The sequence below is a fragment of the Oenanthe melanoleuca genome, unplaced genomic scaffold (genome assembly GCF_029582105.1).
Source record: "Oenanthe melanoleuca isolate GR-GAL-2019-014 unplaced genomic scaffold, OMel1.0 S001, whole genome shotgun sequence".
Lineage (NCBI taxonomy): Eukaryota > Metazoa > Chordata > Aves > Passeriformes > Muscicapidae > Oenanthe > Oenanthe melanoleuca.
In genome coordinates this window covers 8,189,074-8,198,786 of record NW_026612650.1, presented here as the reverse complement: position 1 = coordinate 8,198,786, position 9,713 = coordinate 8,189,074, and the positions used below count along the sequence as shown (strand labels likewise).

Here is a 9,713-nt window from a genome sequence, read left to right as displayed (position 1 = left end):
TTTTTTTCAGTTTTTTTTTAATTTGGCAGATCCAAAGGAAAATTTTGGTGGGGAAATCCTGGAAATTTTGGGAATTCCAAGAATTTCTGCTTCCCCAAAACCCAAAGGCTCTGATTTTCCCCCAGAACTGTCACCACTTTCTGTCACAATCTGCTTAATGCAAGCGGGGTCGTGATGGTTCCTTTGACCTGGGGATGCAAAAGACACAAAGCGAGGAAGTTTTTATTCAACGGCAACAAAAACGCAATTTATTGAGTGCCAACAGCTGAGATTGTGATAGAGGGGAGAGATAAAGGGAACAAAGAAAAAAGAGAGAGAAGGAGGGGATGGGGAATAGCTGCCAACAGACGGGATGAGTCCTCGTGGTCCGGCCAATAGACGTGTCTCCCTTCTGTGGGGAGATCTCAAAAGTCTCTTCATCAAATCATCTTTTATAGTCCTTTTCTAAAGTGACACGAAACACCCAAAAAACTGCCCAAAAACACCCCAAAACCACACTGAAACCGCCTCAAAAATCACCCCAAAACCACAGTGAAACAGTCCTGAAACTGCCCCAAAACCTGCCCCATAGCTGCCCCAAAACCACCCAAAAACTGCCCCAAAACACCCCAAAAACATCCAAAAAATCCCCCAAGCACCCAAAAACCACACTGAAACAGCCCTGAAAATGCCCCAAAAACCACCCCCAAACCACCACAAAAAGCAGCCCAAAAACTGCCCCCAAACCCCCCACAAAGCCACCCCCAAACTGCTCCGGAAACACCACCAAAACTGCTCCAAAAAACAGTCCAAAAGCTGTCCCAAAACCTGCTCCAAAACTGCCCCAAAACCGCTCCAAAACTGCCCCCAAACCAACCCAAAACCAGTCCAAAAACACCCAAAAAACATCCCTCAAACACCCCAAAACCACACTGAAACAGCCCTGAAACCACCCCAAAAACACCTCCAAAACCGCTCCAAAACTGCCCCAAATCTGCCAAAAAAACACCCTGAAAACACTCACAAACTGCCCCAAAACCGCCATGAAACTTCCCCAAATACAGCTCCAAAACAGCCCAAAACCAGCCCGAAACCACTCCAGAAACACCCCAAAATCCCCCCCAAAACTGCCCCAAAACCACCCCAAAATTGCCCCAAAAACACCCCAAAACCACCCCAAAACTGCCCCAAAACCACCCCAAAAACTCTCCCAAACCTCTGCTGCTCTGGCGCCAGCTGTGTTATCTTCTGAAAAGCACATCAGTCAAAAGGCACAGTCACAGACACCAATCCATGCTGAGTTTTGGCTTCCAGGAATTCATCCAGGACTTCCAGAGCATCACCACTGTAATCCTGGAGCAGAAATTCCTGGAATTCAGCCCAAGAATTTCCCCAAATGTACTCATTTTAGCACCAATTTTCTGCAAAATCCCCACTGATTTTAATGGATAGACCTGATGTCCATAAATCCGAATTGATCTCAATGGGATAGACCTAGTGTCCCTAAATCCCAATTGACATCAATAGGGTAGACCTGGTGTCCCTAAATCCCAATTGATCTCAATGGGATAGACCTGGTGTCCCTAAATCCCAACTGATCTCAATGGGGTAGACCTGGTGTCCCTAAATCCCAATTGATCTCAATTGGGTAGATCTGGTGTTCCTCAATCTCCATTGGTTTCAATGGGTTGGCTGGATGTTCAAAAAATCCCCACCAGAAGTTTGTGAGATTAAACCTCCGGTGCTCTCAGCACTAACTTTGTCGGGTTATCTTAAATGAGCAATGCAGCTGATAGCTGCTAAAAGGTTATTTATTGCAGAAGAACATCAGTCTCAAAGGCACGGTCACAGACATCGCAGTCCATGCTATTTTGGCAGAATCCCAAATAAAAGCAGAAGCTGCTCCTGTCAAAGGTCCCTGGAAGCTGATGTTGCTGTGGCAGCTCCTGTTTTCTTCTTGGGTGTTGATGGTGAGAAAGCAAAGCAAAAGCAGAAAGCAAAAGCAGAAAGCAAAGGCAAAAAGCACCAACCCTTCCTAATGCATGCTCTTATATAGAATCTTCCCAAGCCAAGACACAAACTCGGAGCACCACTCCTTAACCCATTAGAATTCCAGTTTCTTAACCCACTGGGTTATGTATAGACTACACATACAACCTATCTTGTTCTAGCTGAAAAATGTCAGCAATATTCTTACTGTAGTTCTATTATGTCTAAGCACTGTCTGCAGCTGTGGGCCTGGAGCCTCCACTGAAAACATCGTGGTGTTTTTAACCTTCACTAGAACTCACACTGTTACTTTGGTATCTAAAGCTTTTATTGACTAAAAGCATTTGAGCTCACGCTAAAACTTACTGACTCACTTACTTATCCTAAAGCTTAAACTTACACCTCTGCCTTATGTGTAAGTGGCTCAATATACTTCAACCTATCCACAGGCTTTAATTCAATCCCTGCACTCTGATTCCTCCCTGAAGGATTCAGAGACCCCCGACTCACACTCCAGCACCATCCCTCCTCAATGCCCTTTGCCACAGCCTGTGCTGCTATGTTTTTGCTTGAGGTCTGTCCTGCGCAGGTTCCATCATCTGCTCAGTGCTGGGATCAGTCCAGGGCTGGAGCCCTTCAGATCGTTTGTGCTCTTGGTCGGTGTTTGCCACAGCAATTTCATTTAATGTCTCTCTGTCCTTTCGAACTTTCAGTTTTCTTTTCAAGTGGAAGCTTTAACCAATTAACAAACTTTATGGAAGACTTGTCTACCCTCTGGTTAATGTTAGCAAAACTTGGAGTCGGGATGGAATCCTCAGGGGTGAGGAGTGGGGCTGTGTCATCGCAGCGCAGCTTCGGGCAATTCCTGGGCTTGGGCTGAAACACTGATCTTAGAAAACTAGGGTTTTAGTTACCTTGCTGAAAATAATTAAAAGTTAGAAGCCAGAAGGGAGTAGTAATGTGAAACTTAAATAATTGATTGTCTGTCATTCCATGTTTGCTCAGCTGTACTTACAATGGGAAAAGACGAAACTAGTAAGCAGATCCAAAGAAACATAGACAATGCAACCTGAAACCCATTCTTTGGGAAATTCGACTATCCCCAGAAATAATTTGTATTGTCAGTGATAGAAAAGGTCAAGAGTATAGGGTGAGGAAGACTCACCTTACTTCCTCCTTTTAAGACCCCTCTCCACAAAAATGACCCCAGACTTAATTTAAGAAGCCAATCAATGCTTAATGGCTATTCAAGCTAATTACCATAGGAAGCAGGGGATGGGAGGAGCTGTTATTATGAATATGTATTTGTTTGAATTCTTTGCTAATAAATAGACTTTGTGATCACCTGTGATTTAGTAGTGTGTATCAGAGGATTACCTGACAATAAACCACACTTTCTAACTTTAAATTGTTAGAAAGTCTTTTGTCCATCACAGCTGAGTATGAGTATTAAACCAATACTCATGTTTTGGTAATTCAGTCTGTGGGCTTTTGGAAGTCTACTCCTCCTGCCATTTGCTCAACTGATACATTTGGTCTGTTGGCACCGTTTGGGTAAACACCAGATTGGGTTTTCAGTTTTTCCATTGCCTGTCCCACAGCTGGGAAGAGCAGGCAGTTGATGACATTTTTGATGCTCAAACCAGAGAAGGTGCCTCTAATAGATTTCTGAAATAATGTGAACCCCACCATGTGAACTGCCTCGCACGGTTCTCTCAGCTCCCCACAGGGGAAAGGCTTTTGAATAATTAAGGTGTTTGAATAATTAATAATTATATCTAATAATGTTTGAATAATTAAGGCTCCATTAATGGAGGTGTTGTTGGCCTCTGCTCCCGGTTATGAATAACCAGGAAAGCTGTGATTTCGTTTGCCAAGATGGCCTCCTTCCTGTCTGTGCCAAGATGGCCTCCTTCAGGTGCAGGCCAAGATGGCCCCCTTCCTGTCCAGGTCAAGATGGCCTCCTTCTGATCTGGGCAAAGATGGCCTCCTTCCTGTCCAGGCCAAGATGGCCTCCTTCAGGTGCAGGCCAAGATGGCCTCCTTCCTGTCCAGGCCAAGATGGTGGCCATTTTGGGGCAGTAGGGCAGGAAGGCAGCCATTTTGGGATGGTAAAGAAAGAAGGCGGCCATTTTGGGGCGGTAGGGAGGGAAGGAAAAAATTTGCAAAGGAAAGATCCTGACTTTTGTGAATGTGAATTTTCTCCCCACATCATCCCAAATCAAACTTAAAGAACAGAATCACGGCTTTTATTAGGAAAATATTTGAAAACCCAACGACGGAGCAACAGGCGAATGAACTGAGCACTGAGGAAAGGAGCAAAGGGGGAAGGACCAATGGGGAGCCAATAATTTGCATAGAGCACTGAGGTATGCTGGGAGGAATTCTTCCTCACCACGATAAAGGAGGTCAATACCCATATCCAAACCCTCCATGGATGGATGCACCAAAATCCCATTTTTTACCCCAAAAACCACAAACCAGGAGTGCATTTTTTGGGATTTTTTTCCCATTTATTTTGGGGATTTTTTGGGGGAATTTTTTGTGTGGAATTTTTGTTTGGAATTTTGGGGTTTTCTCTACTGGAGCACAGGGGCCTGGCTGGGCTCCTCCTCGTCGAAATATCGATCCTCCAGATCTCGGGAGAGCAGCTCCAGGTCGTCCAGATCTGGGTTCTCGTCCACCTGGCTGCGGAATTCCGGGAATTTCAGGAGTTTCAGGAATATTTGAGGAAATTTTAGGGGTTTTATTTTAAGGGTTTTGGGCATTTTTGGTTAATTTTTTGGTTTTTCTTCTTTTTTTTCCTTTTTTTGGAGTGGTTTTGAGAATTTTTGGGAAGATTTTGGACATTTTGGGGAACTTTTTGTGAATTTTTTTTGAACTTTTTTTGAATTTTGGGATTTTTTTGGGTAATCTTTTGGGATTTTTTTGGTGTTGTTAAAAATTTTTGGGGGAATTTTTTTGTATTTTGGATATTTCCGTTGTTTTTTGAGGAATAATTTCCATAAATTTTTGAGGAATCTGGGATTTTTTTTATTTTCCCCTATTTTGGGGTGGGTTTTTTCCGATTTTGGGTATTTTGGGGTATTTTTGTTCTCCCCTGTAATCAAAATCCCCGTACTGCCTGGATTTTGGGTACTTTAGTCGATTTTTTAAGGATTTTTAAATTTTTTTTTTAACTTTGAAAATTTTGGGCTGGGGATTTTTAAGATTTTTAAGATTTTAAGACTTTTGGCTATTTTTGGTCTCACTTGCAGTCAAAGTCCCCGTCCTGCCCCTCCAGGAAGCGCTGGGACATCCTGGAGGGATTTTGGGGAGGAATTTGTATATTCTGATTGTTTTTTGAGGGATTTTTTGGGGTTTTTTTTTAAATTTTCAGTATTTTGGGATGGTTTGTTTTCCTGATTTGGGTTATTTTTGTTCTCACCTGTAATCAAAATCCCGTCCTGCCCCTGCAGGAAGCGCTAGTACATCCAGGGGGATTTTGGGAAGAATTTTGGATATTTTGGTTGTTTTTTGAGGGATTTTTTTTGGTTTTTTCTTTAATTTTGGGTATTTCGGGGTGGGGATTTTTCTGATTTTGGGTATTTTCCGTCTCACCTGTAATCAAAGTCCCCGTCCTGCCCCTCCAGGAAGCTCTGGTACATCCTGGAGGTGAATTCCAGGCGCAACAATTCCTGCTCGGCCGCGTCCGGGATCCGCTCCTCATCCTCACCTTCATCATCCTCATCATCCTCCTCCTCCTCCTCCTCCTGCTCTGCCTCAGCTGGGGGCAGCAATACCAAAACATAAAAATATACCCAAAAACTCAATAAAATACAAAAATACATTTTTAACAATTAAAATATACCAAATAAAATTTTTAAAAATCCCCCAAAAAAATAAAATACAAAAAACCCCCAAAAATAATTTAAAAAATTTAAAAACCCAATAAAACACAAAAGATTTCCTCCAAAGACAATAAAATGCAAAAAAATTTAAAAATTAAAAAAAAAAAAAAAATTAAAAACGAATAAAATAAAAAAAAATAAAAACAAACCAATAAAAAACAAAAAACTCCCCCCAAAATGATAAGAAATCCCAATAAAATCCTCCCAAAATACAATAAAACCCAATAAAATACAAAAAATTTAAAAACCCTCCAATAAAATACAAAAAAATTCCAATAAAATAATAAATACAAAAAAATAAAATACAAAAAATCCCAATAAAAAATTTAAAAAATCACAATAAAAACCAACCACTAACAAAAAAAAAAAAACAAAAAAAAAAAAAACCAAATAAAATACAAAAAAAATCCTAATGAAATAAAAGAATAAAAAAACTGCCAAAAAATAAAAAAAAATTCTTTTTTTTTTTAATTCAAAAAACCAAAAAAATTGCTAATAAGATCCACCCCCCAAATTCCCAATTAAAACACCCAATTAAATTTCCCCAAACTCCTCCCAAAACCCCAAACCTCCCATTCTCAAAATCCCCTAAAAGATCCCAAACCTACCCAGACCGTCCCAAAATCCCCAAAAACCCCCAAACTTCCCGAGCCAGTCTCTCACCCGGGCTCTCCTCCAGCGCCCTCAGCAGCAGCTCCCGCAGGTTCTGGGGCGGCCCCGTGGCTTTTTGGGGCTCCCCTGGGAGGGTTTTGGGGTTCCCGGGGGTTTTGGGGCCTTTCTGGGGGGTCTGGGGGGTTTTGGGGTCGCGGAATCTTCCAATGTAGTGGTGGAAGAGCGCAGGGGCACGGAGCCGCATCTGCTCCTCGCTGAAATATTCACCCCCTGAAACAGGGAAAAAATGGGAAATTTGGGAATTTAGGGTTGGGGGAAGGGGTGGGGGAGGACAAAATTACAATTTAAAAAAATCCCAAATCTGAAAAAAATACCCATTTAAAAATCTCAAAATCTGAGATATCCCCAAATCTGATAAAAATCCCAGAAAAGTCCCATAAAATTCCCCCAAATGCCAGAAAATTCCACTAAAATCCCACAATGAAAATCCCATAAAATCTCAGTAAAACTCAACTAAAATCCTACAAAATCCCCTAAAATTCACAGAATCTGAGCAAAATCCCATAAAATTCCACAAAATCAGATAAAAATTTCATTAAATCCTCTAAAACCCCAGTAAAACCCCAGTAAAACTCCACTAAAAACCAGCCCAAATCCCACAAAATCCCAGTAAAATCCCATTAAAAACACAGTAATATCCCCCATAATCCCATTAAAAACACAGTAAAATCCCCCATAATCCCATTAAAATCCCAGAAAATACCCTAAAATCCAATGAAAATCCCATAAAATCCACAAAACCCACACAGAAATCCAGTAAAATCCCACAAAATAATCCCACAAAATCCCAGTAAAATCCAATTTAAAATCCCCATAAAATCCCCCATAAACCCATTAAAATCCCCTAAAATCCAATAAAATCCCTTAAAATCCAATCCAAATCCCAGAAAATCCCGTAAAATCCCCCTAGAATCAGATCAAAATTCCAGAAAATCAAATCAAAATCCCATAAAATCAGATCAAAATCTCCCCAAATCCCAGGAAAATCCCATAAAACCCCCATTAATTCTGATCAAAATCCCATAAAATCCCCGTAAAATCCGCCGGAATCCAATCCAAATAATATAAAATCACATTTTTAAAAATACTGTAAAATCTGATCAAAACCCCACAAAATTCCATAAATTTCTAATAAAATCCAATAAAATCCCAGTAAAATACCACTAAAATCCCACAAAATCCCAGAAAACCCCACTAAACATTTCATAAATCCCCAGTAAAATCCCACAAAATCCCCTAAAATCTCATAAAATCCAATCTAAATCCCAAAAAATCCCCTAAAATCCGTTCAAAATCCCCTAAAATTCCACTAAAATCCCATGACCCCTTAAAATACCTATAAAATCCTACAAAACCCTATAGTATCCCAATAAAATCCCAATAAAATCCCACAAAGCCAATAAAACCCCAACGAAATCCTAATAAAACCCCAGTAAAACCCCACGAATCCCCAAGAAAACCCCAATAAAATCCCCGTAGTACTCCATAAAACCCCACAAAATCCCCAAAAATCCCACTAAAATCCAAAAGAAACCCCAGTAAAATCCCCTAAAATCCCCCCAATTCCCATAAAATCCCATAAAATCCCATAAAATCCCACAAAACCCCAATAAAACCCCAATAAAACCCCAATAAAAACCCAATAAAACCCCCCAAACCCCCCGGTGTCCCCCCGATCTCCGTCCCCCCGGTACCGCGCAGCAGCTCCTGCAGGGCCGCGAAGCGCCGGTTCCGGAGGCGTGTGCGCGCGCGGCCCCGCGGCCGAATTTGGGGTGAAATCCCGCGATTTTGGGGGTTTTGGGGGAATTCTGGGGGGTTCCCGAGAGGGGGGAGGGGCGGGGAGGGGATTTTGGGGGGGGTGTCGCACATGGTGGGGAGGGGAGACCCCAAAAATGGGGTCTTAAAAAGAGGGGAGGGGACCCTAAAGCCCTAAAAGGGGGGATGGGACCCTTCAGGATTCCTCGAACCCCTCAGGGGACCCCAAAATCCCCTCCGGGACCCCAAAATCCCCCCGGGACCCCAAAAATCCCCGCGAGCCGAAAATCGCCACCCTCGGCCCAAAAAACCCGGCGCTTCCGCCCGGCCTCGTTTCAGTGCGACATCGCCGGCGCCTCAGGAAGCGCGTCCGGTTCGCTTTGACGTCACTTCCGGGAAGGGAAACAAGGGCGTCGCAAGAAGGTTCCGGGAAGCGCCAGAAATCCCCGAATTTGCCCCGAAATTGATTCCAAAATCCGCGGGAAGGGGCGGGAACGGGGCGGGGGGCGCGGCTTGGGGGTTACGTTTGTTTTTCTCCTTTTTCTCCCCTCCCTGTAAAAATCAGAGGCCAAAAAAGCTGAGAAATCCCAAAAAAATTCCTCCCAAAAATTCCCCCCAAAAATTCCCCAAAGTGGGAAAAACAGGGGAAAAATTGAAAAAAGGGATGAAAAAAGTGAAATTCCTGCAAAATGTGGAGGGAGGATGTCAAAGGAAGAAGGAAAATGGGGGAAAGGGAAAAAATGAGGAAAATGGGAATAAAAAGGAAAAAAATGGGGAAAATATTGGGGGAAAAAATTGGGGAAAATGCGGGGAAACTGGGAAAAAATGGGAAAAGAGAAATGGAAATCCAAAGGGGGAACGGGACACAAGAAAGGGGGCGAAGGGAAAGCAAAATGGGGGGAAATTGGGAAAAAATGGGATAAAACTGGGAAAAAAAAAAAAAAAAAAAAAAAAAAAAAAAAAAAAGAAAATGGGGAAAATCTGAATAAAATGGGAAAATTTGAATGAAATGAGAAAAAAATCAGAATAAAACGGGGAAAATCTGAACAAAATGGGAAAAATCTGAATAAAATAGAGAGATTTGGGAAAAAATAGGAAAATAATAGAAAAAATGAGAGGAAGATCAGGGAAAAGGGGAAATGGGGAAAGGAACTGAAAAGGGGAATCAAATATGGGAAAAAGTGGGGAAAATCAGAAGAAAATTGGGAAAAAATTGAAAAGGAAAAAATTGAAAATAATGGGGAACAATCAGAAGAAAATGGGGGAAAAATTAAAATGGGGGAAAATTTGAAAATAATGAGAAGATCAGAAAAAATGGGGAAAAATGAGAGGAAAATTAAGGAGAAAAAAGGAGGGGGAATCAGGAATAAAAGGGGAAAATCTAAAATAATGGGGCAAAAACCAGAAGAAAATGGGGAAAAAAATTTCA

The 9,713-nt window shown here is 41.8% G+C and overlaps 1 protein-coding gene across 2 annotated transcripts; it reads right to left on the bottom strand.

The window, feature by feature from the left end:
* Positions 1 to 4,199: 4,199 nt before the first annotated feature.
* Positions 4,200 to 8,673, bottom strand: CCDC97 (coiled-coil domain containing 97). Of its 2 annotated transcripts, XM_056515543.1 has the most exons (5): positions 8,224 to 8,605; positions 6,661 to 6,739; positions 6,521 to 6,630; positions 5,568 to 5,733; positions 4,200 to 4,655 (listed from the first exon to the last, which is right to left on the bottom strand). In XM_056515543.1, the coding sequence occupies exons 1-5, from the start codon at positions 8,396 to 8,398 to the stop codon at positions 4,547 to 4,549; spliced, it is 639 nt and encodes a 212-aa protein (XP_056371518.1). In that variant the 5' UTR covers positions 8,399 to 8,605; the 3' UTR covers positions 4,200 to 4,546. The 2 variants fall into 2 exon arrangements, with proteins under 2 accessions (XP_056371518.1, XP_056371517.1); XM_056515542.1 differs by having other exon boundaries at positions 6,521 to 6,739; positions 8,224 to 8,673.
* Between the last annotated feature and the right edge of the window lie 1,040 nt (positions 8,674 to 9,713).

Bases quoted from the DNA above. Each gene is read 5' to 3' on its own strand.
- CCDC97 (XM_056515542.1), bottom strand. From the start codon at position 8,398: ATGTGCGACACCCCCCCCAAAATCCCCTCCCCGCCCCTCCCCCCTCTC. The intron at 5,734-6,520 runs GTGAGAGACTGG...TGCTGCCCCCAG, and splicing joins GGCGCTGGAGGAGAGCCCGG to CTGAGGCAGAGCAGGAGGAG. The intron at 4,656-5,567 runs GTGAGACGGAAA...GGAATTCCGCAG, and splicing joins GACGGGGACTTTGATTACAG to CCAGGTGGACGAGAACCCAG.